At 40.1% G+C, this 16,395-nt stretch overlaps 1 protein-coding gene across 1 annotated transcript; it reads right to left on the bottom strand.

Moving 5' to 3' along the window:
• Positions 1 to 4,892: 4,892 nt before the first annotated feature.
• LOC125256207 (tyrosine-protein kinase-like otk) lies at positions 4,893 to 16,202 on the bottom strand. The gene is made up of 7 exons (XM_048171971.1): positions 16,074 to 16,202; positions 13,552 to 13,869; positions 13,065 to 13,361; positions 12,633 to 12,959; positions 5,765 to 6,067; positions 5,297 to 5,569; positions 4,893 to 5,207 (listed from the first exon to the last, which is right to left on the bottom strand). Exons 1-7 carry the CDS (start codon positions 16,117 to 16,119, stop codon positions 5,047 to 5,049), a joined length of 1,725 nt encoding a protein of 574 aa, XP_048027928.1. The 5' UTR covers positions 16,120 to 16,202; the 3' UTR covers positions 4,893 to 5,046.
• Between the last annotated feature and the right edge of the window lie 193 nt (positions 16,203 to 16,395).

Raw genomic sequence — 16,395 nt, 5'->3', positions numbered from 1 at the left:
TGTTGATGAAACAGTTGGACAACATGAACACAATGATGAGACTTCATCATCTTTATTTCAGTGTGGTTGAGGCTGTGAGTGGAGAAATGGCTGCACAGTTTCTAGACTAACAATAAAGTCATGCAAGCTCTCGCAGCCCTGGACACTGATGAGTATTTTCTGGACAAAATCAAACTAAAATCACTGTTGGACTTGACAGGTACGGAGTTCATTGATTGATGAGTGGAAAAGACATGTACTGCAGAAGTTTGATTCAGTGAAATGCTGAAGCCTCCAACTGACTATAAGTTTTACTTTTTTTTTATTATAAATTGATATATCTGTGTTCACCCACTATGGTTCTTTTCTGTCTGCAGTGGATTTTATAAGTGTTGTTGTGTGCTGTATAGCTGTTATTTCCAGGATTACTGAACATGTTGGGGAGTTTTCTTGTATAAACATTGTATTTAAATAAGTTTGTCACCTCCTGAGTTTGTATTTTTCTGTCAGTTTGCGTTCGCCCCAGTCAGTACTGTCCTGTAACAGTAAAGGTTAATCCTCTCTAATTTAACCAGTCATTTATTACATGCTGCCAGAACAGAAGCAACTGAATCCATTAAAACATGTTTAAAACTCACCATCCAGACGCCAGAAACACAAACAGAACAAAACAATCCAAAACATCTTCAACGGTTTCAGTCCACAGATATGAAAAGACAAACTCTTCAAAACTGCTTCAGTAATAAAGTGACAGATGCACTGATGTGAAGCTGTTCTGAAGTAAAATGATGTGAAACTCCAACATCATCTAAAATAACTGCACATCTTTAAGTGTTAATGCATATGACCATCTAACACGTTTTAGCTCATTAATTCAAGCTCTGAACGTTGTCACTTTGAGCTCAAGTATGCCTCAACTTCCTGTAGATCAATGATGTCATTTTCAACAGAAATAAACTGGCCAATAATGTGTTAAAAGTGTCTTAAAGAACAGTTTCATCTTGTCAGAGTTTCTCTAATGGCTTTATGGAGCAGGAACAGATCAAAGAGTTCTATAAGAAAATATGATTAATTGATTAAATGATTAAATGAGCTGTCCACCAACTCGATATCCTGTAGTGTCACGTGTCACGACCAACAGCCAATGAAATATACACTGATGTCTATGGAGGCAGCAATAACAATCCATTCAAACAGCCTACAATTTGCTGACGTTTATTCATATCAGATACACATTTTGTAAGTAACTATAAAGCTCACTCTATTCTGCTCCCAGTTAATCGGCCACATGTATTTCAGTACAAATGGATGAATTCACATGCTGTAGCCTATAAATCCAACTGACAGGACTCTCTGAACTAAAACGCAAACAAACAAGGTGACGCCCATCTCGCATTATAGATTAAGATCAAGATCAAGATCATGATATGGGTTTTTAAATGGCAAAACACTCACCTGCACATATGAGAATTGAAATATCAGATAGTTGATGACATGGCGAGAAAAGAGATACATCTTTTGTACAGTGTAGCCGCGGTGTGTCACGTGACAATTATGACATGTCGTCATGGAAACAATTCTAAATTTTATCTAATTTCTTCCCAATGTCCATTTTCAAATAAAGTCAGTGACAGAGTTGTTGTCAGCTCCTTTAGTGTGTAACCTCCTGTTGCGGATCATTTAGGTAGTGTCACGTAATGTGAACACCACAACAACTTCAAGACTCCACAGCAAGCCATGTAGTCTGAACAGCACAGCGATCTGCCAATGTTTAAAGTCCTGTAGTGTAAATTTGGCATCAGACCCCCAATTCTGATAATTGTACTGACTGTTGAACAAAAGATTTCTGTAATCTGTTCATTCAAGTCTTCTGTTTGATGGCAAAAGTTGATATTCTTCATATAGAATATGGGAAGGGTCCAACATAATTTTACATGTTAACAACATTTTTTTTTTATGTACATCTCATTAAATCTTGGCTCAAGCATTTGGCCCACAATCTTAGAACAAATAGATATCAGTCTAGCCAGTCGAGCTTTGAGTTGAACAGAAAGACAGTTATTCCATGCACATATTCCATATTGTACAACACTGTATTATTTGCTCCAAAGGACCTTAATCTCCTAAGAAAGTAAATACATTATTGTGCTTTACAGCAAACATAATCCATGCAGCGTCCACATAGACACCCAAGTAAGACAACACTTTTTTGATCAGTGTATTACAGTCACTTGTGTTTGATGCATGAACTCTGGAAGACCAAAGATAATTTCTTTTGTCTTGTTTTCATTTATAACAAGTAAATTCCTCTCACACCACTCCACTAATCTATTTGTACAACAAGCTATATTTTAGGCTTATCCAGATGTTTCAGGATCAGATGTAACAATGTTATCACTGCATCTTCAGTACTGCTAATTTGCTTATATGCAAACTGATAAGTGTCTAATTTACCCTCTACTGACTACAGAAGCTTTTTTACTAAAATCTTTTCTAAATATTTCATAATAATAGGAGTTAAGGCTACAGGTCGAAAATCACCTAATTTATGTGCCCCTACTTTATTTTGGAAGAGGTATTACATGCAAAGTCTTCCATATTTCAGGGATATTGTGAGTATCTATGGAACTCTGAAAAAAATAGGCTGCCACAATGGTGCAAGCTCATCTGCAAAAATTTTCAAAATGAATGCGCTGAGATTTTCTGGTCCTGTAGGCTGTGAGCGGAGAAATGGCTGCAAGGTTTGGAGACTAACAATAAACCCTGGAGTGTTTTCTGGACAAAACCAAACTAAAATCTGTTGGACCTGACAGGTACGGAGTTCATTGATAGTGAATATGCTGTTGATAAAACTTGCTTTTGAGAAATACTTGAGAAAGAAATGCACAAATGAGTGGAAAGAACATGTACTGCGGGAGTTTGATTCAGTGAAATGCTGAAGCCTCCAACTGACTATATCTGTATTCACCCACTGTGGTTCTTTTCTGTCTGCAGTGGATTTTATAAGTGTTGTTGTGCGCTGTATAGCAGTTGTTTCCAGGATTACTGTACATGTTGGGGGATTTTCTTGTATAAGCATTGTATATAAATAAGATGGTCACCTCCAGAGTTTTGATTTTTCTGTCAGTTTGCGTTCGCCCACCCTTAGAATTTGAATGTCCCACATCAGTGCTGTCCTGTAACAGTGAATGTTAATCCTCTCAGTTTAACCAGTCATTTATTACATGGTACCAGAACAGAAGCAACTGAATCCATTAAAACATGTTTAAAACTCACCATCCAGATGCCAGAAACACAAACAGAACAAAACAATCCAAAACATCTTCAGCGGTTTCAGTCCACAAATATGGAAAGAGAAACTCTTCAAAACTGCTTCAGTAATAAAATGACAGATGCACTGATGTGAAGCTGTTCTGAAGTAAAATGATGTGAAACTCCTCCAACATCTAAAATAACCACACATCCTTAAGTGGTAATCATGTGACCGTCTAGCACTTTCTTTCTGATAATTCACACTCTGAACATTGTCACTTTGAGCTCCATAGGCAGGCCTGGATTTAAAAAAAAAAAAAAAAACTGTTCCCCCCCGAATGCGATTGCGCCCCTGCCCTTGCGAAGGTCTGTGCATGCCACTGATGAGAATATTCAGTATGTACTCAATGAGTATATAGTGAATATTCCATTTTAATATTAAGTAGGCCTATATATAAATATTCCAGGCTGCAACACATTAACAGCATAAATGCATTAACAACAGATATGAGGTCAAAGCAAACAGGTTTCCAGAAACAGCAACAACTTTTGAGCATACAACTGCCTTAAAGAGTTCACTTTAAATAAAGAAGATCTTCTTTCTGGCTCTAGAAAGGGATAATCATCAGAGCTGAACTGGGGGAAAAATTCAGCCCACCCAGCCCACACGTTTCCCCATTGATGTTTTGCCTGAGATATAGCCTTTAAATTGGAATAAATAAATTAATCAATGAATAGCAAAATAAAGGGCAGAAACAAATAATAATAATTTATTATACTGCAAATGTGTTAAATATTCACATTGCATTATATTGCAGACTGAATTATTGAAATATTTTACTTCAGTTAAAGTTTATTAGAACTGATCATAACTACACAGAAGAAAAAGTCATAGCTTTGTCCTTAATTCATGGGATTGTCACGTGCTTGCAGAGATTCAGGTTTTCCCGTGGAATTGGGCTACTTTTACACTGTTGCTGCGGGTTGTTTTTCATGTCCACGGGTTGAATCGACCCAAAACATGGTATTTAGTAGGGATGGGAAGTCCGATACCCAGTGCCGACACACGTCTTGAGTTTTCGACACACTAGTGCTCCGAAACAGTGTTCCGGAGCATTGCTTGAAATGAGGCTGTCACATGACCTGTGGAAATAAGGCTTTGTTACCTCACTGACACGTCACGTTGGGCTCAAACGAACAAACATTTTCTAAAGCTGGTGACGTGATTAGTATAAAAGGAGCCGCTTAAGCTCCAGCACAGTGAAACAAATAATATTCTTGAATAAAAATATGAAATTGCATTTGCACTTGTGCCTTTGTGTGTGTGTGTGTGTGTGTGTGTGTGTGTGTGTGTTTTAAATGTGCATGTTTTGTAAGGAACACACAAAAAATGGTGCAATGAAAAAAATCACAGACCTAATTTATTTGTGTATTAAACAATCTATTTAGAAGGTGAAAAGATACAAGTTTGGTGCGAGTAAAAACAGAAAGAACAGAAAGTCTTTATTGTCACTGTATTGTGCAAAATGAAATGAAATTTCGCTGCGCACACACGCGCCACCATCTTTCTAATGACATATATGGTTAATAAATATAGCTACAAATAAACCTTACAATGACATCCCAACGAACACAACTGAATGACACAGGAAGTGTAGGAATTTTTATTGAACACCAGAATATTTTTTATTAGGGTAATAAAACAATCATTTTTGACACATGCCGCCCTAACATACAATAAACACCAGCATATAAAGCCATTACAAATAAATGAAAATCAATAAATGACAAAATATAGTATGAGTAATGACACCATTAGATTTCTGATGTGTGAATATGTGCTTGATGTTGTTCAGCTCTTCTGGATCTGATGTCATAAACCAGAAGAATGACAGTAGCCACGCCCACCAGAGCAGAGAGGACCAATCGGATCACAGCTTCAGTAGGACCACAACAGTGGATTCTTTCTTCAGAGTCTGAGGAATAAAAACATCAAACTGAGATCAGCTCAGTCAATAAACACTAATATCAGCGCTGACATCAACTAATATCAGCACTGCCGTACCTGAACATGTGTGACAGAGTTGAGTGATGTTGAGATGTTGAGTCTGGTTGATGAAGGGATTGTTGATCACACAGCTGTAGGTGTTTTCATCCTGATATTCCACCTCCAGAGGAAGAGAGAGATTGATGTGGCGATTAGACGCACTGATGCTGGACAATAACCTGTTTCCTTTGTACCAGGAGAGAGTCACATGACTCACATTCACAGCTGAACACACCAATGAACATGATGATGAAGAACAGTCTCTACTGATGACAGGAACAGACAGACGAGCTGGAAAACATGACAGAAAAAAGATAAATAAGAACAAATCTAATCAACAATATTATCGGTTCAATCAGTAAGTTGAGTCAGTGTTAATATGATCTATCATCTCAAACTATAAAATGATTCAACAAATAATAAATATGTAAATAGTTGGTAAAAAAAAAGAATAATTAAAGGACAGAACAAATGATCTCTACACACCAACACTGAAAGCTTTTAATGAGTATTTGTGTGAAACCCTCATCAGTAGTTTATATTCTCCAGCATGTTTCATTGTGATGTTTGTGATGGTCAGAGATCCAGTTTGATTGTCCAGTTTCAGTCTGTCTCTGAATCTCCCATCAAGAACATCATCATATACAGCGATTCTGTCGTCCTGTTTATTGATTTCAGCTATTAAAGTATTTTCATTTTCAAACCTCCACCGAATCCAATCATAACGTTTCATTTCAGTAAGATCAGAGTTTAGAGTGACTGAATCTCCCTCCTTCACTGATATTTCATCTGCATCACCAAACAGAGAACAAACAGAAACAGAGTTTGTAGCAGAGAGAGATTTTAACTTTATGATTGCTTTTAAAAGTAAATATTTCATATAAAAACCCGATTCCAAAAAAGTCGGGACACTGTACAAATTGTGAATAACAAAGGAATGCAATAATTTACAAATCTCATAAACTTATATTTTATTCACAATAGAATATAGATAACATATCAAATGTTGAAAGTGAGACATTTTGAAATGGCATGCCAAGTATTGGCTCATTTTGGATTTCATGAGAGCTACACATTCCAAAAAAATTTGGGACAGGTAGCAATATGTTACAATAGAGAGGAGGTCGGAGGCACAGGTACAGTTTACGATGTTTATTGAGACAACCAGAGCAAAGTGCAGGTGAGTGAAAGCAGACGAAGTTTCCAGACAGAATATATATCAAGACAGTGATACTTGACTTGATCTTCACACCAGATTCGATGAGGACTGAGAGACGTGGAGCAGAAGCAACACAGAGACACTCATGGAGGACTGGAGAACACAGAGGATCTAGAAGACACACTGGAGACAGGTAAGTAGTCCGTAAGGTAAGTGTTCAGGTTAGTATGCATTAATAAGACCGGACAAAGACTGAGTGACTGTAAGTGTCTTAAATAGTGCTGCTGATTGGGATGGTGATGAGTGTCAGGTGCGTGTGATCAGTACTCTGGTGAGGGAGTGCGACGTGATTGGCTGGGTGCAGAGCCTGGCATGTCTGTGACACAATAAGAGGCCGAAAAAGTTAAATGTACATATAAGTAACAGCTGGAGGACCAATCTGCAACTTATTAGGTCAATTGGCAACATGATTGGGTATAAAAAGAGCCTCTCAGAAGTCAAGATGGGCAGAGGATCACCAATTCCTCCAATGCTGTGGCGAAAAATAGTGGAGCAATATCAGAAAGGAGTTTCTCAGAGAAAAATTGCAAAGAGTTTGAAGTTATCATCATCTACAGTGCATAATATCATCCAAAGATTCAGAGAAACTGGAACAATCTCTGTGCGTAAGGGTCAAGGCCGGAAAACCATACTGGATGCCCGTGATCTTCGGGCCCTTAGACGGCACTGCATCACATACAGGAATGCTACTGTAATGGAAATCACAACATGTGCTCAGGAATACTTGTGGCAAAGTGGAAAACTGTTCTGTGGTCAGATGAATCAAAATTTGAAGTTCTTTTTGGAAAACTGGGACGCCATGTCATCCGGACTAAAGAGGACAAGGACAACCCAAGTTGTTATCAGCGCTCAGTTCAGAAGCCTGCATCTCTGATGGTATGGGGTTGCATGAGTGGGTTTGGCATGGGCAGCTTACACATTTGGAAAGGCACCATCAATGCTGAAAGGTATATCCAAGTTCTAGAACAACATATGCTCCCATCCAGACGTCGTCTCTTTCAGGGAAGACCTTGCATTTTCCAACATGACAATGCCAGACCACATACTGCATCAATTACAACATCATGGCTGCGTAGAAGAAGGATCCAGGTACTGAAAAGGCCAGCCTGCAGTCCAGATCTTTCACCCATAGAAAACATCATAAAGAGGAAGATGCGACAAAGAAGACCTTGTAAGGACGCTGAGGCGGCATTAGAATCCATATGCAGTGTTTAATAATATCCACAGCAAACAAATCCAAAACAACAGGCAAATAATCATAAACGTAAAACAGGCGGAGGTACATACACAGTAAGGCAGTCCAATCCAGGCAACAGAACAGTGGGCAATCCAAAAGGCAGAAAACAGGAGAAACAGGCAATTATCATACACAATAAGGCAAGACAATGGCAATGGGAAAACGCTCAGTAAGGCAGACAGGCTGGCAATACTTTGCGATGTACAAAGAGCATGGCCATGCTTAACAGGAAGTAACCAGTGAAGCAGAGGGAGCGTCATACAGTCAGTACTCGGGAGAGGGCTCCCTCTGCTGGCATGGCGTTACAGAATCCCCCCCGCCTAGGAGTGACTCCTGGCGCTCTACAAGGATGTCCCCGTGGCCGCGGTGCTGGACGATTGGGTCTGGCTTGATGAAATTCCTCAATTAGTGATGGATCCAGTTCCATCAATGTCCAGCGGTGGAGGTGGCTCCCGGTTCTCGACGTTGGGGTCAGCATCCGGGTGGACCGGTTTCAGGAGGGAAACATGGAAGGAGGGAGAGATGCGATAGTTAACAGGAAGCTCTAACTCATAAGTGAATGAATGAATGAATGAATGAGGCATTTATATAGTGCTTTCATATGTACTACTGTACACCCAAAGCGCTTTACAATCATATCAGGGGTCTCTCCTCATCCACCACCAGTGTGCAGCATCCACTTGGATGATGCGACGGCAGCCACAGTACAACGGCGCCAGTGCGCTCACCACACACCAGCTGAAGGTGGAGAGGAGAGAGAGTGAAAGAGCCAATTCAATGGATGGGGATTATTAGGAGGCCGTGATTGGTAAGGGCCTATGGAGGGAATTTGGCCAGCATTAATCTGTCTCAAGATCTTGAATGGGCCTACGTACCTTGGGCTGAGCTTCCTGCTGGGTAGCCGTAGCTTGAGGTCCCGTGTGGAGAGCCAGACCCTTTGTCCAGGTTGGTAGGGAGGATGTGGGCGACGTTGTCGATTGGCTTGAATCTCCTGATTCCTGACAGCCCTTTGTAGACGTACATGAGCGCTGTCCCACACCCTCTCGCTACGGCGAATCCAATCATTGATTGCAGGTACAAGGGACAGTTCTCCAGACCACGGGAACATAGGGGGTTGGTATCCTAGCATGCATTGGAACGGTGTAAGACCACTGGATGAATGCCTCAATGAGTTCTGTGCATACTCTGCCCATGGTAGAAACTCTGACCACCGATGCTGTTCACGCCCACAGTATGACCTGAGGTATCTGCCGATCTCTTGGTTCAGCCTCTCCACTTGCCCGTTAGATTGTGGATGGTAGCCTGAAGTTAAACTGACATTAATATCAAGTTGTTTGCAGAATGCTTTCCATACCTGAGATGTGAACTGGGTTCCTCTGTCAGAAACAATATCTTCGGGGATACCGTAAATCCTGAAGACGTGGTGGAACATCGCTTGAGCAGTTTCCATAGCTGTGGGAAGACCCTTCAAAGGAATGAGTCTACCGCTTTAGAGAAGCAGTCAATGATTACTAAGATCATGGTAAACCCATTAGATGGGGGCAGGTCAGTGACAAAGTCTACTGAAAGGTGTGACCAAGGTCTTTGAGGTATGGGCAATGGTTGTAATAGACCAGATGGAAGTTCTTTAGGGGTTTTAGACTGTGCACACACTAAACATGACTTGATGTAATTTGTTATATCCTTAACCATAGATGGCCACCAGAAGGAATTTTGCGTGAGGTGTAGTGTTCGTGAGATACCTGGATGCCCTGAGCAAAGTGACGTGTGGACCCATTGCATGAGTCAGAGTCGAAGCCTGGAAGGAACATAATGTTTGTTAGCAGGACAGCCTTGTGGTGTGGGTTCATTGTGCTGTTCTCTTTGGATTTCATCCATCAAATCCCAAGTGACTGGTGCGATGATGATGGATGGTGGCAAGATGGATTCAGGTTGGTTTTCTGTCTGTGGGTGATCATGTCTCCTGGAGAGAGCATCAGCTTTGCTGTTCTTACTACCAGGACGGTAGGTCACAGTGAACTGGAATCTGGTAAAGAACAAGGACCAACGAGCCTGGCGAGGATTTAATCTTTTTGCACTTTTTATGTATTCAAGGTTTTTGTGATCTGTGATTACCTGGAAGGGGTGAGTGGAACCCTCCAACCAATGTCTCCATTCTTCGATGGCTGCCTTCATAGCTAGAAGCTCTTTGTTGCCAACATCATAGTTTCGCTCAGCGTCCGTGAGTTTTCTAGAAAAGTAAGCACAAGGGAAAAGCTTGCCTGGTTGTCCGTGGCGTTGGGAGAGCACTGCACCTATTCCACAATCGGATGCGTCCACTTCCAGCACGAATGGTAAATTGGGATCGGGATGTTTTAGGATTGGTGCACTCGTAAAGCTGTGCTTGAGGTTGGTGAATGCTTGTGTAGCGTGATCTGTCCATTTCAACTTTGAAGGTTTACCTTTCAGTAGGGATGTCAGTGGTGCTGCTGTGATGCTGTAGTTGCGTATAAAGCGTTGGTAGAAATTGGCAAACCCCAGAAAGCACTGAAGCTCCTTGACTGTAGTGGGTTGGGGCCATTCGGTGACTGCCGTGATCTTGGAGTTGTCCATTTCTACACCTTGATGGCTGACGTTGTACCCTAGGAAAAATGTTTGTTGGACATGGAACTCACATTTTTCTGCCTTGACATAGAGTTAATTCTCTAACAGTCTGGTGAGTACAGTTCTGACATGACCCTTGTGTTCTTCCTCAGACTTGGAATAAATCAAGATATCGTCTATGTAAGCCACAACATACTTGTTCAAGATGTCTCTGAAAATCTCGTTAATGAAGGACTGGAAGACCGCAGGTGCATTGGCTAGCCCATACGGCATGACCTGGTATTCATAGTCCCCCCTAGTGGTCAAAAATGCAGTCTTCCACTCATCACCTTCTTTGATCCTAAAGAGGTTATAAGCACTCCTAAGATCTAGTTTGGTGTATATTTTAGCTTCTCTGAGCTGTTCAAGTGCTGCAGGAACTAGTGGTAGAGGATAACAAAACTTAACTGTGACATTGTTCAAACCTCGATAATCAATGCATGGACGAAGTCCTCCATCCTTCTTCTCCACGAAAAAGAAGCCTGCTGCTGCTGGGGAAGTGGATGGACGAATGAAACCGGAACTGAGAGCTTCCTCGATGTATTCTTCCATAGCTTGACTTTCTGGGCGTGACAGAGGATATACTTTACTTTTCGGTGGTATGGCATTTGGTAGGAGATCAATGGTACAATCCCATGGACGATGAGGTTGCAGTTGAGTGGCTTTGGTTTTGCTGAAGACTTCCTGAAGTTCTTGATAGCATGATGGTATGGTGACTAGCTTACATTCTGGACTCTCTATGCTGGTTGTAAGACAAGACTTGGTAATGGTGTTATTCAGGCAATTAGAAAAACAGAATTGTGACCAATGTATGATCTCACCACGTTGCCAAGAGATGACTGGGTGAACAGATAGCCAGGGGTATCTGAGGATGATTTCATGGCACGGAGAGTCAATGACGTAGAAGGAGATGGTTTCTTGGTGAAATAGTCCTACTTGCATTTTCATGGGCAGAGTTTGTTGAGTGATGCCATCTCCAATGGGTTTGTTGTTAACTTCGTTTACCTTGAGTGGAGGACCACAGTGCTGGACAGGAATGTTGTAATGAGGTATTGATGAATTAGGTTTAATGCTGAGCCAGAGTCAATCAGCGCTGTGAATTCAAAAGAGTCATTTTCAGCAGTAATCGTGACAGTGGTAGTGAGAGATTTGGAGTTGGTAACTGAAATATTGTCAACACTTACCCGGCTGTTGTCAGCGAAGTTTCTCCGGGCTTTGAGTGGACAGACTGCGTTGTGGTGGCCTGCATTACCGCAGTAGAAACATAGATTCTGAATTAATCGTCTTGATCTCTCATCAGTAGATAATCTCGTGACTCCTAGCTGCATGGGCTCAGGACTGGCATGATCATTGGCGTGGCTTGAGTCGGAAATCTGGGTAGCTTGCGGGGTATGCATGGGTCTCGTTGACTTGCTTTGAGGGCGATGAGTACGCATGAGATTGTCAATCTTGATGGCTAATGTGACATACTCAGAAAAGGAGTGATCCTCACCCTTACATACAAGCTCTGCCAGTAACTCCATATTCAAACTGCAACGAAACATGGCTTTTTTCGTTCCAACCACTCTGAGCAGCAAGCGTTCTGAACTCAATAGCATATTCAGCAGCGGATCTGCGGCCTTGAGTTAGCTGCATTAAACGAGTGGAAACATCCTTGCCCCCTGCTGGGTATTCAAACACATCTCTAAGTTGTTTTACAAAATATGGATAGGATGTTTGGAACAAGCGATCAGTTTCCTAAACTGCAGCAGCCCACTCGATCGCTTTGCCCGTTAGCAATGACATGAGGAATGCACACTTCTTCTCTTCAGAATCAAAGTCACTTCCTTGATGCATAAAAAAGATTTCTACTTGGCGTATGAAAACTTTACATTGCTCAGCATAACCATTAAACTTGTCAGGTAATGCAAATCTTACCTTTCTGGGTATAGGCGGTGGTAGCGATCGCAAATACTGAGTGAGGTAGTCATTAGCCACTTGTGCTTTAGCACAAGTTTACAGCACAAGCTTTAGCATTTTCTCAGTTTAAACATTTGATATGTCATCTATGTTGTATTCTGAATAAAATATTGAAATTTGAAACTTCCACATCATTGCATTCTGTTTTTATTCACAATTTGTACAGTGTCCCAACTTTTTTGGAATCGGGTTAGTATTTAAATTTCAAATAAATAATGAAACACAAATAAAACAAAACATAAAACAAAAACAGGCAAAAATTAATAATTGTATCTGGTGATTAAAACATAAAATGTTGACTCAAATATTTAACTTACCAAAGACAGCGAGAAAGAACTCAGTGTTCATAATGTTGATATTTCGTTCATAAAGTCCAACATGTTCAGTTGTGATGTTTGTGATGGTCAGAGATCCAGTTTGTTTATCCAGCTTCAGTCTGTCTCTGAATCTCCCATCAAGAACATCATCATATACAGTGAATCTGTCGACATGTTTATTGATTTCAGCTATTAAAATTTTAGACCACCACTTATCATTATCATCCCGTAATCTCCACTGAATTACATCATCATCCTTCATTTCAGTAAGATCAGAGTTTAAAGTGACTGAATCTCCCTCCTTCACGGTCAATGACTTCACTGATCCTGATACCAGAAACACACACAGAAGAAACACAAACAGGGTTTGTCACAGATTAATACTGTGAAATCACTTCACAATGTTTTACTACATTAAATTTTTAACCTCACCAGATATACGGACACTGAACTTTTTCTTTCTCACACTGTTGATCTCTAGTATATAAGATCCAGTCTGTTCATCTGTGATGTCTGTGATGGTCAGAGATCCAGTTTGTTTGTCCAGCTTCAGTCTGTCTCTGAATCTCCCATCAAGAACATCATCATATACAGTGATTCTGTCAACACGTTTATTGATTTCAGCTATTAAAGTGTTTCCAAACCTCCACTGAATCACATCACCATCTTTTATTTCAGTAATATCAAATTTTAGAGTGGTATAATATCCCTCCATCGCTGACATCAATTCTGAAAAACCAAAAACACACACAGAAGAAACTCAAACAGGTTTTTGTCACAGATTAATACTGTTAAATCACTTCACAATGTTTTACTAAATTAAATTGTATAAAATGTCAGTTTGAAACAAACAATATCATAAAACGACGAAAGAAACAAAATTATGCTTGAATTAATTTAAATTTTAATTTAACCTCACCATAGATAATGACATTAACTTTTTTCTTTTTCACACTGTTGATCAGTAGTTTATAATCTCCAGTATGTTTCATTGTGATGTTTGTGATGGTCAGAGATCCAGTTTGATTGCCCAGCTTCAGTCTGTCTCTGAATCTCCCATCAAGAACATCATCATATACAGTGAATCTGTCGATCCGTTTATTGATTTCAGCTATTAAAGTGTTTCCAAACCTCCACTGAATCACATCAACATCCTTTATTTCAGTAAGATCAGAGTTTAGAGTGACTGAATCTCCCTCCTTCACTGACACTGACTCCTCTTCATCACCAAACGCACCTGAAGAACAGAGTTTTCACAGATTAAAGCTTTAAACAAGTTCTAGGTTGAATTTACTGTTGCTGTAGTTCTTTTCCTCAACACTAGGGGTGGTATGTTCCTCAGGTATGAGGGTGAGGGTAAGTGTGCGCAAAATGATTGGATTATTTCATTTGAATTTTCCTTGCCTGGAGCTGTTTAAACCTGTGGATTGTATACAAACTTTCCATGAAGGTTACTTGTTTGTACTCTATATTGGTCTCAAAAGCTCAACGGATGGTATCCTACATTTTTATTGTGTTTTTCTTCAAACTGAAGAACAAAAATCATTCAAATGATGTTGAGTGAAAGCTGTGTGTGCTTGCTGGAGTTTTGGATATGGTGTTTTGCCCCTGCTAGTCAGTTTATTGCATGTATACTCATTCTTTAGTTGATACTTCCTCATAATGTTTCTAAACGGCGTCTGACCCTGCTGAGAGCGGGAGTGAGTATCTCACAGAGACTAAATATAGTTCAGACGCATTTACTGTGTATCAGGAACCCAAAAGAGACCTGATTTAAGCAGTCTTTATCTGTAGTCTGATGCTGATGAGACTAGCGAGCTTGAAGAAGTGTTTTACTATCACCTCCTCCACTCCTAAAGATGATGATCTCTCTGGTTTTGGCTAATAGAGTTAAATATATGGAAACTACAACAAGTGAAGTAGAAGGAAATCTGAGTACCCGTTTTTATAAGTTTGAAACCCAGGTGCTGGATAATCTGCACATTCATCAAAACCACATTAGTTCTTTAGAAGTCAAGGCTTGTGAAAGGTATTTGAAACCAAGAGAGGAAGCTGCAATTATGGAGGTTAAGAATGAATGCTAGAGAATAAAACAGATTTTAGAGGAGAGAATTTGAGATTTGGGCTGGGCAGTTATGGATTGTCTTAAGTGGAGAGATGCTACTTCTACACCTGCCAGACATTCAACTTCACTTCCAGAAATTCACTCTCACTACATTCAGTTCAAAACCCCATAAAACATCCAACTGTTAGGCAGTGGGAGGCCCTTTAATCTCAAAAGTGAAAGTTCCCTTTCCACAAAATCCCTCAGAACGTAATGATTGTGATTTCTACTCTCAATGAAAATAAGATTGAGGCAATTATGTTCAGACTTCTAGCTGTTTCTATCCACTTACATCATGTGCTCTGTTACCTGGCCTCACGTGTCCAGCCCTCTGTTAAAAATGTGGGTGTTGTGTTTGATTCTGGTTTGACTTTGGATAAGCAAGTACATGCAGTAGTGAAATCAGGTTTTTTTTTGCAGCAAAGACTCCTTACAAAGTGAAGAGTTTTTTAATGTGCTTTAAAGTCATCTCGACTAGACTACTGCAACTCATGCATGCAGGTATTAGCGAATCCTATATCTAAATCACATACAAACATCCAAAACACAGCTGCTAGACTTCTGACTGGTATTTTACTACAAAACACTTCAGCTGATTGCATTCAAAGAATTGAAGAGCTTTGGACAGTCAGCTGTGATCTGGTCCCAGCCGAAATCAAACCAAACAAAAGACAACACACAATGAGTGAGAACTTGGAGAATTACTCTGTTGAGGAAACAGTCGAACAACATGAACACAATGATGAGACTTCGGTTTGAAGACTAACAATAAATTCATGCAAGCTCTCGCAGACCTGGACTCTGATGAGTGTTTTCTGGACAAAATCAAACTAAAATCACTGTTGGACCTGACAGGTACGGAGTTCATTGATTGCGAATATGCTGATAATACCACTTGATAAAACTTGCTTTTGAGAAAGACTTGAGAACGAAATGCACAAATGAGTGGAAAGAACATGTACTGCAGAAGTTTGATTCAGTGAAATGCTGAAGCCTCCAACTGACTATAAGTTTTACTTTTTTTATTATATATGGATATATCTGTATTCACCCACTGTGGTTCTTTTCTGTGTTTGCAGTGGATTTTATAAGTGTTGTTGTGAGCTGTATAGCAGTTATTTCCAGGATTACTGAACATGTTGGGGATTTTCTTGTATAAACATTGTATATAAATAAGTTTGTCACCTCCTGAGTTAGGATTTTTCTGTCAGTTTGAGTTCACCCAGACTTAGAATTGAATGAATTCCCCCCATCAGTACTGTCCTGTAACAGTGAATTTTATTACATGGTACCAGAACAGAAGCAACTGAATCCATTAAAACATGTTTCAAACTCACCATTCAGACGCCAGAAACACAAACAGAACAAAACAATCCAAAACATCTTCAACAGTTTCAGTCCACAAATATGAAAAGAGAAACTCTTCAAAACTGCTTCAGTAATAAAATGACAGATACACTGATGTGAAGCTGCTCTGTAGTAAAATGATGTGAAACTCCACCGTCAGCTAAAATAACTGCAAATCTGCCGTTAATGCATGTGACCATCTAGCACAGGGGTGGCGAATGTTGGTCCTGGACAGTGGTGTATAAAACCATACTTGAGTAAAAGTACAGATATCTTACCAGAAAATGACGTTGGTAGAAGTCAAATTCACTG

The sequence above is a fragment of the Megalobrama amblycephala genome, linkage group LG21 (genome assembly GCF_018812025.1).
Source record: "Megalobrama amblycephala isolate DHTTF-2021 linkage group LG21, ASM1881202v1, whole genome shotgun sequence".
Taxonomy (NCBI): Eukaryota; Metazoa; Chordata; class Actinopteri; order Cypriniformes; family Xenocyprididae; genus Megalobrama; species Megalobrama amblycephala.
Note: the sequence above shows the minus strand (reverse complement) of the source record. Positions and strands in the feature narration are given on the sequence as shown.